The following is a 15,674-nucleotide window of genomic DNA, read 5'->3' as shown; positions in this document are numbered from 1 at the left end:
AAGCTTTTGCTTTGGGACCTTCTCCTTTTATCTCGAATATAATAGTTGATTCAAGCCTCTGGCACAGTAGACTAGGTCATCCGTCTATTGAAAAGACTGAGACACTTGCTCATGTACTTGGAATTAAAGAAAGAAATAAAGGCCATTTTCATTGTGCTATTTGTCCTCTTGCAAAACAAAAGCACTTGCCTTTTAATTCCAAGAACAATATCTGTGCTAATGCTTTTGATCTTCTTCACATTGATGTTTGGGGTCCATTTTCTGTGGTAACTGTTGAAGGTTACAGATATTTCTTGACAATTGTGGATGATCACACAAGAGTCACATGGATCTACTTATTGCGCACAAAGGATGAAGTCTTAACAGTGTTTCCAGATTATTTGAAGATGATAGAAACACAGTATAAAGCAGTTGTTAAAGGCGTAAGAGCTGATAATGCACCGGAACTAAAGTTTGTAGACTTATTCAAGTCCAAAGGTATCGTTGCTTATCATTCATGCCCTGAAACGCCAGAACAGAACTCGGTTGTGGAGAGGAAACACCAGCACATCTTGAATGTGGCACGATCCTTGATGTTCCAATCTCAAATTCCTCTTGAATATTGGGGTGACAGTGTTTTAACAGCAGTCTTTCTTATAAACAGATTGCCCACACCGTTGCTACAAAACAAGAGTCCTTATGAAGTTTTGACTTCTAAACAGCCAGAGTATCATGGTCTTCGAGTATTTGGTTGCCTGGCTTATTGCTCCACCTCTTCAAAGGGTCGACACAAATTTCAACCTCGCTCACGACCTTGTATATTTCTTAGCTACCCTGCAGGTTAAAAGGGATACAAGTTACTGGATATGGACACAAACAAAGTTCATATATCCAGGAATGTGAGATTTCATGAAGAGATATTCCCTTGCATCACAGGTCAGGATAATATCTCTCCTGATATCTTTGATTCTTATATAGGCTCGCTAGGTTCTTGGAACTCTAGGGTAGCTAGTGGAATTCCTGCAGTTGAGAATGAAGAACCTCCTGCAGTTGTGAATGATGACACCCCTAGTAGTTCAGTTCCTGATGTCTGTCATAATAAAGATCAATCTCTTCCCAAACTCCATTCAAAATCTCCAGCTTACTTACAGGATTATTACTGTAATGTAACTGAGACAGATATCCCATATCCCATCGCATGTTTTATGTCATATGATCAACTCTCTGAAGGATACAAAGACTATATCTGCTCTTTGAATCTTCATCCTGAACCAAGAACTTTCACTCAAGCTAAGAATTTTGATGAGTGGATAAACGCTATGAATGAAGAACTTATTGCTTTGGAGAGTACTCATACATGGGACATCGTGTCATTACCACCAGATAAACATGCTATAGGGTGTCGATGGGTTTATAAACTCAAATTGAATGCTGATAGAAGCTTAGAATGATACAAAGCTCGTTTGGTCGCCAAAGGGTATACACAACAAGAAGGTATAGATTTTGTTGATACCTTCTCCCCTGTGGCTAAAATGACAACAGTTAAGACCTTACTCGCTGTATCCGCTGCAAAGAAATGGAGTCTTACACAACTTGACATCTCCAACGCCTTTCTCAATGGTGATCTCACGGAAGAAATCTATATGACTTTACCTCCGGGATATACACCAAAGAAGGGGGAATCACTTCCATCAAATGCAGTTTGCAAGCTTCGGAAGTCTCTATATGGTTTAACAAGCATCTCGACAATGGTTTTTGAAATTCAGTTCAACACTTCTTGGCCTTGGTTTTCGAAAGTCTCAGGCTGATCACACCTTATTCGTTCGAAATGTTGCTGGCAAATATGTTGCAGTCTTAGTATATGTTGATGATATCATCATTGCCAGTAATGATGATGATGAGGTGACTAAACTAAAGACTGATCTGAAATCTGCTTTTAAGCTTCGTGATCTTGGTCCCCTGAAATATTTCCTTGGATTGGAAATAGCTCGTTCCAGCAAAGGCATCTCTGTGTGTCAACGAAAGTATATCTTGGAGCTTATTGACAATGCAGGACTTTTGGCTTGCAAACCATCTAATGTTCCGATGGATCCAAATGTCAAACTTTGCCAGGATTCTTCAGAACCTGTTCTTGATGACGTTCATGCTTATCGGAGACTTGTTGGTCAGCTTATGTATCTCACTATCACAAGACCGGATATTACATATGCTGTCAACAGATTATGTCAATTCGCTTCTTCACCAAAGAACTCACATCTTCAAACTGCTTACAGAGTCTTACGGTATTTGAAAGGCACGATTGGTCTTGGTTTGTTTTACTCAGTGAATTCTGATCTTATACTCAAGGGTTTCACTGACGCAGACTGGGCATCGTGCACTGATACTAGACGTTCAACATCTGGTTTCTGTATGTTTCTTGGCTCCTCTTTGATATCTTGGAAGTCAAAGAAACAGTCGACTGTGTCCCATTCATCAGCAGAGTCTGAATATCGGGCTATGGAATTTGCAGTTCGAGAAATAGAATGGCTGGTTCATCTTCTAAATGAATTCGATGCTCCTCAAGATCAGTCTGTGGCATTCTATTGTGATTCAACAGCAGCAATGCACATAGCATCCAATTCTGTGTTCCATGAAAGGACCAAACACATAGAATTGGACTGTCATATGGTTCGCGATCGAGTGGAGAGTTGGTTGGTTAAACTTTTACATGTGAAGACAGGAAATCAGTTAGCTGATGCATTCACCAAGCCTTTGTTCTCTACTCAATTTCATGCTCTCATTGGCAAGATAGGTTTAAATTCTATATTCTCCCCATCTTGAGAGGGAATATTAGGATATACCGGTTATTGAGCTATACCGGTTATACCGGAATCTCTTGTATTCATATAAATACACATCTTATAACAACATTTTCTACAGTAATGAATAACAAAATCTTCTTTCTTCATCGTCTTCTTCCTCTCGATTCTCTTTAACTAACATATGCTACCATCAAAAAATGAGAAAGCGAGAGATCAAAGCATTTGCACGAGCTCATCATGAAAGAACTTGGGACCGGAACAAGATAACAGAAACCTCAAAATTTGTAGGGTGGCAAAGACTTAAGGTAAGCAACTACGCAACATCAAGATTTTTTTTGAAACCAAGAGTTTTTTTTTTTTTTACAAGACGATCAATCGAACTATCTGCCCCATATACTTAAACGCCTTTGCGGTTTCCTTCAAGCATTTGTTTTTCTCGTCCCGAGTCCAGTGCTTCAATTTTTACAAAAGCATAAAGTCAGATCAAAAGCATTGAGAGGAATATAATGTTTTCAAGTAACTAGAGGAATCAAGAACTATAATAATAATAGCATTGACACAATCTCACCTCCCCGAGCACGTTAAGCTTCTCACGGACACCTCTAAGCAAGTCTTGTGCATCTCCTTCCCACCTATTGAACTCCAGCTCTTTCCCTTCAAGAAGCTTCTCAGATACCTTCAAGAATCAATTCCTAGGTTACTTTTTTGAAAACCAAGCAATTATGAATTGTCATGATTGGAACCAGAACATTTTTCCTTTATCATTGCAGTAGAACCAAAGCACAAACAAAAAGAACCTAGAGATTATTGACACATCTTGAAAAATGAGGACAAAAGGAACCAATCTTGGTCTTGGTTGGGTTTGACAAGAACCTAGAGATTATTGAATACATCTTGAAAAATGAGGACAAAAGGAACCAATCTTGGTCTTGGTTGGTTCGACAAGAACCTAGAGAATATTGATACATCTTAAAAAAAAAACGAGGACAAAAGGAGCAATCTTGTTTCGTTCTCATTCTAATCACAACTCTTTCGATAACCTCAAGCTCTCTCAAATTCCACTATATATCTCTATGGAGTTGAAGAACTCTCCAATGAAACAGTTTATCAGATAACTGATCAAGAAAAACTGACCTGCTTCACTAAAACTTGACCACCAGCAATGTGAGAGAAGTAGATACTGTAGAAATGAGAAAGAAACAGAGCTGCGTTTTCACTCGCTTGTTCTTCCAAGTACTTTGCATACGAAACTCCAACCTGACTTGGTTCCGGTATCACCAAATTCTGTGCTCTAAACCATTGTAGATCTTTCTCAAGACTCTCACATCGCTCTAATCCTGTTCTCCTAAAGTAAGCATCTGTAGAATTTCCCCCAAATCACTAACAAAATCACACAGAACTTACTGTTGTTTAGAGAGAAGGGATTGATTGATTTTCTTACAGGAAACATCCTCAGATTCATCTACGATTCGTTCGATAGTGTCGAAGACAAGCTTGCTATCGACCAAGAAGCTTAAAAATCCTTCCTTGCTCGGGCTCCATGTCTCTCCTTCCAAACCATCGTCTTCTTCTTCTTCTTCTTCGTTGTCGGTTTCGGGATCCAGTTTCTTCCCATTAACGTTGCGTAATCTCATGGCGACGAATCTCATTTCCTCTGTTATCCCGACGTTTTCTCCTGGGTACTGTTTCCTGTACTTTGTCCTCTTCCTCTTTGGGCTGCTTGGTACAGTCATGGAAGACGATGACGAAGAAGAACGACATGGATTGAGGATAAGGTTGTTTCGGTTTGTCCGAGTCGGGAAAGAGATAGTAGAGGTTTGGGGATGACGGTGAAGAAGAGAGAGACCGAGCTTAGGAGGTGCTTGAGTTGTTTGCCTCATCGGAGAAGAAGAAGAAGAAGCCATGGATTCCGACGAAACCAAATTTGATTGACAAATTTTTCTTTTTATTTTTTATGTTTAGCCAATTTTCTCTCTTTTTTTCCTCCTGCAGTTTTTTTAAAATGTGCTCGTCCAAAGAAGATAATTAATTAGAAACTAAGGAAAAATTAAAAAGATAATTAGTAACTAGATTAGTGAAAGAAACTCTCGAAATTTTACAAACAACAAAAGAAAACAATTTCTTTTCTTTTCTTTTCATTACTTGAGCTTTACACAGACATGGTAATGTTTCTTTTTTCTTACAAATCATTAGCTAAGCTAAACAAAACCCTCTTTTTTTGTGTGCCTAAAAGAAGATTACAGATTCTATCTTAAAACTTCTCCTCTGCTCAGTCATTGGGATCTATACCTTTCTCTGCTTCTGTTAACTGATCATTATAATCATCTAACAAGTAATCACAAATCTCCAGCAACTGATCTGCCAAAGGTGGTATCCCTGGGTTACGCCCGTCGTTGTAAAGATGAGCATTGAACTTGATCTGCCACACATCGTGTCTAAACTGCTCTCGGTCTCTGTACTCTATCTTCCTCACCTTATCCCGTATTGTCGAGAGATCCATCGGGCGTTCCACAACGTCAAGATAGTCCGGAGCCTCCTTCTTGGAAACCGGTTTCAAGAAGAGCCGTGACACTTCTTCTTTGAGTCTTAGTGTGTCCACTATGCTTTCCAAGATGTTTGCTAGCCCAACCTGTTGGTAAATGAATAGAGGAGAGAAAAACAACAAATATGAGTTCATAGAGGATCAATGACACAAAGTGAACAAAGTAGATATGGAAGTAAAGAGAATCTCTTTACCTCTCCTTTTTTGCGTCGCTTTGGTTGAGGTGCATAATCCACACCGTTTAATTCCAAGTCGGAGACATACCGGCTTCTGACGTTCCGGCCACGTTCTGACAATCTTCTATCGTTTCTTCGAGGAGGATAATCTTCTAGATACCCTTCTATTAATTCGGGTTGTAGCTTCTTTTTCTTCTTTTTCTTCTTGGCTTTTTGTCGTTCCTCTTCCTCCCTCTCACTCCGTATTACCTCTTCGTATCTTCTGATCTCAGCTATCTCGTTGGGTTCTTCTGATACAATCATATCGTCATAATCTATGGATTCTCTGTGCCTTCCCCTACTTATCTCCTCTTGTTCCCACCATACTCTATCTTCTTTTGGTCTCATCTCTAGAGAGTTCTCTGAAAATCTGAAGCTCTGCTGCCTCTGATAACCCGCCAGTTCGGCCATTCTTTTTGTTTTACGGGACTCAAACCGTGGACTCTCTTCAAGACTACTCATGTCATGATCAGTTATATCTTTCGAACGTTTTATAACAAGTTTCTTCTGAGGCTGTTCTCTTTCTGTCGGCGGTCGTATCACGAGATGAGGCCTACGAGATTCAGCTTGATCTCTATCCATGCTTAATGATGGCTGCGGAATAGAAATAGTGTTCCTGCTTGAGGCACCCTGATTTCTCTCTGCACTAGAAAAGTGTTGTCCAGAAATAGAAGGCTTGTGAGATCCGCTCTCCCCTCTCTCTCTGCTATATGTAGGCATCAATGAATGCGGAGGTCTGTCAGGTTCAATCTTTGATTCTTTAGGCCTTGCCTTACTTGAAATCTTGAGTTTGCTGATCTTAGGTGTGGGCTTAGTCCCAATGTCTATGTCAGACACCGGTGCTTGCTCAGAACTTTCTGGAGCTTCTAAACCAGATTTATCTGACATCGCTCCTGCGGGGATACCATATCTAAACCTCAGAGGGAGAACCCCAGTTTTGGAAGTTGAATTTTCTCCCTTCGGAGCTTCATCTACAGGAACTTTCACTGCACTTTTTGGCGCAGCCTTGCTGTTCTTAATAGGTTTCAGCTTGGCCGGACCTGATACTTCTGAAGAACTCGGTTTTCCCGCAGACTTCTCCATATCTATGCCTTCGGGTTGTGATTCTGTATTTTCTCTGTATCTTGGGCAGTGTTTATTGGTTCTCATGTGTCCATGCTGGCCATGAAGATAATATCAAACGCCTTTCTCTAAGAAGCAAGTTTAGATTCATAATCTAGTGTTATAAGTAATTATACCTGACCACATGCTCCACAAACAAAGTTCTCTCTCGCCGATTTCTTTTCCTTGAATACCTGGTTAAGACCAAGAGCACAGACAACACCTCAGAATGACCACAAAAGTATTTGAACAAACTAAATCGATAACATGTTGTACTGAGTTAATTGTACCTTTAGGTTTTCAGTCACTATTTTGACCTTCCTCAGCTGGCTCAAAGAATTGCTGCTCTCTTTTACCTGTTTACCTTTGGGGGTCTTTACAATAGGGCTATCAACCTGCAAGAGGAATTAAAGATACGAGTTGGTCAACACATGCAAGACATCATGGTTTGACACAGTAGTCAGAGAAGACAAGAGCAAAAGGGTTTTAAAAAAATTTCAAACTTGTACTGACATTTCTGGTGTCTTTGACGGTGCTCTCATTTACTAAGAAAGATGCATCTGGTTGGATTGCAATAGGTTTCTTGTCATTGACAGTGGTCTTTCTTACAGGTTCATTATTCTGAAAAACTACATTGGGCCGTGGTGGAGGAAAGGACCCCATTCCCTCTCCCACACCTTTCAGCTTCTTCTTTTTCTTCTTCTGCTCCTCATCTATGTAAGCATCACCAGTCAGCGGTTCATTGACAAAACAATCTTTAACTAATAGCACAAATGGTTACTTGAAAGCACATACCTTGCATCAGCAATCGGCATAACTCTGCATATTCAGTGGCTTCATCTTCAATTTCTTCGTCTGTCTCAACTTGAGATGGCCGCCGTCTCATCTTGAGACCTTTAACTCCATCTAACTTGTCATTCTTAGACATAGTAGATTCTTCCCCCTCCCCACCTTCCTCAGCGTCGAGTAAGTTTTCCAGATCTCCGGCAAAGGAGTCCAAGTCACTGTTCGCCTCATTTTCACTTTCATTATCATCACCATCAAAAGCTGAAAGGGACAGAAGCTGCCTATCCCAAATCTCCTGACACTTTTCTCGGGCCTGCTGTTGCATCTGCAGGAAAGACATTCTCTGACCACGGGCATACTTGCCTATGGTTGTAGGGTCAACCTTAACACCGGATGCAGCCTGCTCACTTGACAGCTTCCGTATCATTGCTATACGGTGCCATCGAGTTTGCTTGGCAATTATCTCATCGGGGACATTAAACTTGAGAAGAACCTATAAAGAGAACAGCCAAACCATATCTTAATTCGAATTTTCAATGGGCTAAACTTCCGTAGAAGTCTAACAGGAATGGGACACTTGTAAGAAAGATGTTCTTTTAGGTTCCTAGACATCTGAAACAATTAATTGTATACCTCTCGAGCTGCTTCCATGCTTAACCTGCGAAGATCAGCATCTGTACCAGTGACAGTTGGGGCTCCACGGCCAGCTGCTGCCTTTTTCTTCATATGCCCGGCTGCAGCTGGTGCTTTTGGTGCAGCTCTGACATAGCTGAATCCTAAACCCCGTCCAGACGGATCGCCAACCCCAGTAATTTCCAAACGCTCTATATTTGCTCTGTCCTACTCAAACCCACAAAATGAAAATCAGATATGTGAGTATCGAACCGGCCAAGTTACAGACGCATGACCGATGACAGATCCGAAGTATTAAATCATCTTTCCCTGACAAGATTCAGAAAGGCTCTTAACATAACTAGAGAAGATAGAACTGAAATAGTAACTAGTCCTGCTTGCAGAGAACTAATAGTGTATCACCCTAGCGTATCTATAAAAGAGAGCCGAGAATGACAACGCCTTTAACGGATTAGACGATTAGGGTAACTCAATGGCTATGTAACTCCCAAATGTAGATAAGTGATGCTCACCTGATTTGTACAAGCAACAAAATTACTGCTCAGGTTCCATGGAGTAATTTGCAACTCCCTCTCAATATGTGATGCAGCGGCAAGAGCAATAGCTTCGTCTGGGAGCTGAGCTAATGCAGCTGATATGCTGGCAGGCAATGTAAACCGGGTGATCCCTAAATGTTTGAGCCGGTACAGCCCAGCTAGCATACTCTCATAGGAACACACCTAGGCCAACAAAATATAGAAAACCATGCATATTTAATATTTTTCTAGTAATAGCTCTCAAAAGCTCATTCAATGCAACTTTGAACGGTAGAAAACAGATGGCGTGTAAACCATGAAATGAACTCAAAGGCGAAACTTACATGCTCTGGTGCAACCAGCTTTTTCAGCTCATTCTCAGTTGGATCTTTAAATTCCTTTTTTCTGAACCAACAAGGCTGGCCATTTTTATCCCTCTGCATTTTGTACGTTCATGCAAGAGGTCAGCATGATAATATGATACAGAAGCGTGATGACGTTAAAAAAAAGTGTGCAACTCTAGATGCTGCTTATGGGGAAGTGAGAATTGAGATACCTTCAAATAAGCACAACCTTTCATGTTCCTCTTGACAATTGCATCTGTCAAGTTAGAAAATAAGAAAGACAACTCATCTGCAGCAATTGAGTGGCGCTCACCACGCTTTAAAAATTCTCGGTACACATAGACCATCATCCTGTTCACCAAATAAGTCTGTAGATTCTTTGATCCGGGAGACATTACTTCCATGCGAGGTTCCTGGAAAAATATAATCTGAGCACGCCCTTTTTTTTGAAACTAAGGCAAAATAAGATGCAGATTGCCATAATTTCAGCACGCCGTATAATGCAGATGAAACTTATAACCAAATTCTAGTAGCTTAGAACACAACTGAAATGAGCATCTCACCTCTCTCTGATCATCACTGTAGTACTTTCCCCAACAATATCTATTTATTCTATATGTGTTAGCTTTCTATACCCTTCCATCACTTATTCTAAAATTTTGCTAGGACACCAAAGCGAAAGTACCAAAGTTAAAAGTGACAACGCAAAAGATTATAGAATTAACTCGCTCAGGCTAGTAAGCTCCATTTTTACGCTTCTAATTCACAAGCATAGAATATATAGATTCAAACTAGATTGTGTGTGTATGTCTATATATATATATATATATATATATATATATATATAGTTAACACCTTCCCTGGATAGAAAATCTAAAAGAGAAATCTTGCGAAAGGCAAACCTGTTGTCCAACAACAACTATCTTGTCAATACGCCTTAGAGAGAGCTTTCCTTTAGGAGACCGGACCAACAAGTAATCTGTTGATTGCAATCTCTGCGGAAATACAGGTGCTTTATACATGTTTGTTTCAACAGATGCCTGGCTGCAACCAGCGTGTATCTCCCCAAGGAAAGGAGATTTGTCCCCAGGTTCTAGAATTATCACATTCCCTAAGGTGTCACTTTGATTGCGCAGCAAGTTGCCATGTTGATCCTCTGGGGATGACTTCTGATAATATGTGCACAACTTCGCACCCATTCCTGCATTGCTGAGCATCAAAGGCCTCTCCTCGCAATACCTACAGAGATCAATACAAAGAAATGACAACTTCCAGTAAACGTCTTTTCTTTTCCTGCTGATAGACATAGGACAAAATAATTGCAAGAGCCACAAAGTAGCATGCATAACAAAACTAAACAAAAGCTCTCAATTTGACACAGGTAAGTCTCATGTCTTACTCCATCAAGAAAACATGGCCATCTTTAGTAGAAAGGTCAGATTTCTTCTTGAATGCCCCAGGAGGTCTCAAAGATTTATTTTCGCCAGGCAACTTTTGTGCCCTTGGCCACAGATGTACTTTGGTACGTACAAGATGAACCAAGGAATTTGGTTGAACATTTTCTACAGCAAGAGACTTTTCATCCTCAAGTTCCTTTCCCTTATAAAACATCTTCACTGCTTCTGTTTCTTTAAAATCTGCAAATAATTGTAGCAAGTGAGCTCCACATTTGTCAGTAAAATCAATAAAATAATGTGTTCTCCAAATAGCATCCATGTCATAATGCGGTAGACAAAAAGCGAAAGTATAACAACAACCTAGCTTTCTAGAAGCCTTGACTTTTAAAGAAGAGACAGTTTCCTCTATGCCAACGTGTAGCTTGCTTCCTTTACCCCCCAGGCTTTTAACTACAATTTTCATGGATCCTCGGGTGGGTAACGTCCCTTGCTGCTTGATGGCTAGCTCATTGTCATGTGGATACCATAAAGCTTTGGGGCGGTGAAAATTTGCTATGTCTTTACTGCAACGAGTTAACTCAAAATATTTTAATAGAAACTACTTTTAAAAATGGATGTTAAAAAGCATCCAGTGTGGAAACATTTTAGTGTACGCAAAAGAGTGCAAATACAAAACAATATCAAAATACGAGTTTCCACTTACTTGCTCAATTTACTCTTCATCGTCTGCAACTTAATCGCTGGTGCTGAATGAAAAACTCTCATAACACCAGATTGATTAGTATTTGCTTGCAGTTGCTGAGAGCTTTTCCCATTCATATAAAACTTGTCATTAGAAATATTGAATTGCCAGCCAGAATTTGATTCAAAGCCTTCCTGAAAGCTTTCATCCTTGGATTTTGAAGACCCGGATACAATCATAGCTCCAGCATGAAGTTGAAGATTTTTGCTTTCCTCGTTATCCAAAATTTCAAAGACCATTTGCTCATCTTGAAGATCAAATATTAGTTTAGATCTGCTCAACTCTTTATCTGAGTCCCATATTATACTATTTAACCATGCCTCATCCTCCGAATCTCTCTCTTGCAATCCAAGTCTGCTAAAGCGCCCAAGAGCGTCGCTTTCAAGTCGCTTTATATTCTGGACTACAACATTGTCATTTTCACCGAGATGATTCTCATCCCACTGGGATTCTAACCTTAGCAGTTGTGGATGATGTCTACTTTTGTTAGTGGACTCGTTTGCAGACTGGGAACCTCTTGGGCCAAAAGACTCCAACAGATTGGCAGAAAATGGCACAGGCATATTATTATCAGCTTGAGCTTTCTTGTTCATAACAATCAAGCTTTCTTGTTCAGCCTCTGAATTTGTTCCTTCAACCAGCATACCTTCCAACTCAAGACCAGTTTCGAAGTCCTCACCAGAGTTACCACTAATTTCAGGAGAATTTTCCCAAAGAATCCGATGTTCCCATTCATGCTGATCGAGAGGAAAAACTTCCACTGATAACTGAGACTGACACAGAGATGAATTATCATCTATTAAGTCCTGCTTCAACAGTTCACCCATGATACATGAATCCCTTCCTAGCTTGGTAAAGTCTCTTGATTCTGGTGCGGTACCATCCATTGTGCCAGATTTCAGCAGCTGTAAACCATCTTTAATTGGAAAGGTAACATCCAGCTGAATCAGATCAGCTTGGTTTACATGAGCATCAACCCTACCATGGCTCTTCAGGAGTACCTCATCATCGTCTTCAACAAGCTCAGAAATATCCATAGAATTGTATTTGTCTGTACGAAAGAAGGCTATGATGTAAGAGTTCCACATGAAGAAATGGATTACAAACAAAAAGAAAAAAAGACGGAATGCAGATACAACAGAAACGATTAGACAAAGGAGAAATGGACAAAAACATGAGGTTGCATAGAAAAAGACAGAGAATGAATTACATCATTTTTAGAGGCACCAAATACACAGATATACATACGTTCTCGCCAAAAAAGAGACTGAGCCGCATAAAAGGAAAAGTTCTCAAGCTTTCAACAGTTAATGGCATTTATATTGAAAGGGATACTAGAAAATCTGGAGAAACTTTATTTGATGTTGCAGATTCAAATAAACCCATGGACATTCAATAGGGTTTGAGAAGAAACAAAAATAGGAAGAACATTCCAGATCACATACCTCTACAAGTGATATATCTATTTTCTCTCCTCTCTCGTTTCTGTGGTGGCTCATGGATTGCAAATATCTCGGAGAACTGTAAGATGACCATCCCATCTTCCACATACAACGTAGGCAGTGGGGTGGCGCGTTTCTCATCCAATGTATCTTCCAAGAACTCATCCACCTCCTCCTGAATGTTTTGATGAGATCACTAACAGAACAAAATCATCCCACAGCAAAAAAATATGTTGTTCGAGACACAATTTCCCTTTATTTTGAGGGGGAAACTGACCTCCTGGACATCTTCTGTGTCCATCTGATCCTCATTTTCCAAGATGGTAGCCTCCTCATACTCCAAGGCCTTGTCTTCCTTTAAGACAACTGCAAAGCAATTTTTTGTGGTCTTATAAATTATAATCAGTGACTCAACAGGCGTATAAGAAATATCGCAGTGTTCTGATCTCAAGGACTTAAAAACACAACTAGACTACAGCTTTGCAAGTAATCATTTGCCTTTACTCAACAAGTGTAATTACCGGGAGAATAACTCACCTAAATGAATTTGAGAGACTTGAAATGACACTACAAAAGTACACTTAATTATGTGCTAATCGTTTTGCTAAAGAAACGGAAATTTCGGAATGCAAACCTGGTTCTCTCTTTTCAGTTTCAAAAGATTTTTCAACTGGTGCATGTTCCTCCTCTGGTTCTTCTTCCTCATCATAATCTTCATCGTCAAATACAGAAGCTCTGGAATTTAAACTACCCAACGAAACTGCAGCCGAAAAATAGTCCCTTTTTGGCAGTAGATGATCTTCCTCACTAACTACTTGAACTTCGGGCCCATCATACTGTTCATCAATATCCTCATAATCAACAGCATCTTCAGCTTTTCTATCATAATCTACACAACATATCATCACAATCAATGAAGCTGATAACCAGGATTTGGTAGTGTATATTAGTGTCAGTATGTAACTGGCCGGGGCTTGTTGCATAAATAAGATCTCAAACGTAAGTCGTTAAAATGGTTGTATATTTATATACGCAAGACACTGTATTTAACTAAACAGAAATAAATAGATTATGACTACAACCAAAGTAGGAAGAATGCAAGACCATTGCGTTGAAAACGTCCACTTGGAGAAAAAATTTTTATAGCAGGTTTCCTAGCAAGTAGAATTTAAATGATAAGTATAAATTGCATGAGATAGACGACCCTGGCAGACAACATCACCTTGTTCAGCTGGATCACTTGTTGTACGTTCTGATTTTGCCAACAACTGTTGAATTTAGAACACCATTATTGGCATCCCAGTACAACAAAAAGAGGATTAAAATCACATAAATGACTAGCATTTCACTTGCCTATAAACTTTAGGAAACAAAAATGTCAAAGAGTGCGTAAAAGGTTACATTTATATCTGGTAGAGATGAACCCAGCTTATCGGCCAGTGCAGAAAGATGTTCTTTGGCGTCCTGTAAAATTGAAATGTTATCATTGGCACGGGTGTGTTTGGTGGACAATTCACAACCCATAGTTAACAAAATACAGTTTTCCATATCTCTAGAAATAAGAGACAGCAAAAGTGAGATCAATTTTTCTATGGATATAATGTCTTCAACAAGGTCATCATACTTAAGGAGTAAACTACATTACCTCATCAAGGTAATCAGCATCCAAGTCCCCAGAGTTATCAACATTTCCAAAGATAAATCCAAGGTTAAAACCCCTGTTGTTATCTTCATATTCCTCATCGTCATCTGCAACGGACATGTAAAAAATTGGTGTTGGCCAACCAAATCTTGTCTAGCAATGGGGAATGCATGTGATCATCATCATGAGTATTTAGAAATCACGAAGCACTCATTTACTTTATAATTGCATACTGACTATCTTTGGTTCCAAGGCCACCTTATCATCGGCTTCTTCTCTCTATCGCCTTATCAGGCTGTAGATGATCTTAGCCTCTATCTAATGAAAGTACTACTTACAATCTCTTTGTCAATTAAGATCCTACGAACCCTCTCATCCATACCCTATAACATGTCCAAGATCACTCAAGGCTGCTCCTTTTCTACTTAAATCTCAATCCGAAATATTCATAACCGAAGAACAGTCATAAGCTAGACAGGTACAGAAATCTCTAGTTTCATAGACTGTGCTAATCCAACATTCCACAAGTAAGAAACCATGCGCACAATGAACTGGACCAAAATAAAGCAACGAACTTTGATAAGAGACTGCATAATTATTACCTGAGGAAGTCTCGTTGTGAGGACCCTGGCCGTTGGATTCAGCCATATCGAAGCTTTAAATGCAGCGGTGGAAATCAGAAGAAGACGTCAAGACAAGTTTTCTTCTCAGATCACCAACCATTAAAAACGTATCACAGAACTCGATGGAAACCTTCAAGAGGAACAACAGATTTTACAATTGCAAGCCAACCTAGCGGACCTTGAAACAACAACCAACTCGTTTATCTGATTAAAACCCAACAACAACTTCATCGAAGCGCCTCAATTTTCTTTAAAGAAGAACCAAATCGAAACCCCATTGATCAATCTTCGAGTAAAGCTGAGTTGCAATCAAAACGGGAGGAATTGGGAACACGATACCATTCACTGAACGTGATGTGGGTTGGGGTCTTCGTTTTGAAACCCTAATTGAGGGTATAAGAAATCTTCGCCGGAGAAGGTGAACCAGCTTAATCGGACGAGACGGCGAGATACCGGAGAAAAAGCTCAGAGGTAGCAAACGCTCTAATCGGAGGAAACAAGGAAGAAATCGTGAGCAAGAGAGAGATTATGAGGGCATTTATAAAAGTTTATAACCCGACCCGAATAGAGTTTTAACTCGGGTCTAATTTCTAAACCCGAAATAATCAGTTTAGCTGGATAATATATAAGAGGTTACTGGGAGTGGATTTAAATAATAAAGTGTTTGAAAATAAAACTTTACATCTATTATATTAAAACAGAAACACATTTAGTGTTTGTTTCTAAACACTCTCAAAAATTTTTCAAAAATATTTTATATATATATATATATATATATATAAATTTAATTCCGAAAATTAGATATTAATTTAGATAACTAAAAAATTCCTTAAATATAGATTATATCTATATTCTATAGATATTAATTTAAATAGATTTCTTTAAATATAGGTTAGATTTAATTTAATATTT

The 15,674-nt window shown here is 39.4% G+C and overlaps 2 protein-coding genes across 3 annotated transcripts; both read right to left on the bottom strand.

Annotated features, from left to right (window-relative positions):
• Positions 1 to 2,842: 2,842 nt before the first annotated feature.
• On the bottom strand, positions 2,843 to 4,752 carry LOC18991768 (probable inactive heme oxygenase 2, chloroplastic). Its single transcript, XM_006415091.2, has 4 exons — positions 4,222 to 4,752; positions 3,915 to 4,138; positions 3,349 to 3,456; positions 2,843 to 3,233 (listed from the first exon to the last, which is right to left on the bottom strand). Exons 1-4 carry the CDS (start codon positions 4,682 to 4,684, stop codon positions 3,141 to 3,143), a joined length of 888 nt encoding a protein of 295 aa, XP_006415154.1. The 5' UTR covers positions 4,685 to 4,752; the 3' UTR covers positions 2,843 to 3,140.
• Positions 4,753 to 4,851: 99 nt separating this feature from the next.
• Positions 4,852 to 15,268, bottom strand: LOC18991767 (transcription initiation factor TFIID subunit 1). Of its 2 annotated transcripts, XM_024153445.1 has the most exons (22): positions 15,102 to 15,268; positions 14,742 to 14,892; positions 14,143 to 14,246; positions 13,899 to 13,961; positions 13,720 to 13,765; positions 13,132 to 13,386; positions 12,775 to 12,863; positions 12,501 to 12,672; positions 11,017 to 12,106; positions 10,674 to 10,876; positions 10,316 to 10,553; positions 9,819 to 10,155; positions 9,129 to 9,329; positions 8,917 to 9,009; positions 8,570 to 8,776; positions 8,058 to 8,264; positions 7,434 to 7,917; positions 7,152 to 7,351; positions 6,929 to 7,033; positions 6,776 to 6,832; positions 5,517 to 6,695; positions 4,852 to 5,409 (listed from the first exon to the last, which is right to left on the bottom strand). In XM_024153445.1, the coding sequence occupies exons 2-22, from the start codon at positions 14,785 to 14,787 to the stop codon at positions 5,050 to 5,052; spliced, it is 5,736 nt and encodes a 1,911-aa protein (XP_024009213.1). In that variant the 5' UTR covers positions 14,788 to 14,892; positions 15,102 to 15,268; the 3' UTR covers positions 4,852 to 5,049. The 2 variants fall into 2 exon arrangements, with proteins under 2 accessions (XP_024009213.1, XP_024009212.1); XM_024153444.1 differs by having other exon boundaries at positions 14,742 to 15,268.
• Positions 15,269 to 15,674: the final 406 nt, after the last annotated feature.

This window comes from Eutrema salsugineum, unplaced genomic scaffold, assembly GCF_000478725.1.
Source record: "Eutrema salsugineum unplaced genomic scaffold, Eutsalg1_0 scaffold_5, whole genome shotgun sequence".
Classification (NCBI taxonomy): Eukaryota; Viridiplantae; Streptophyta; class Magnoliopsida; order Brassicales; family Brassicaceae; genus Eutrema; species Eutrema salsugineum.
Note: the sequence above shows the minus strand (reverse complement) of the source record. Positions and strands in the feature narration are given on the sequence as shown.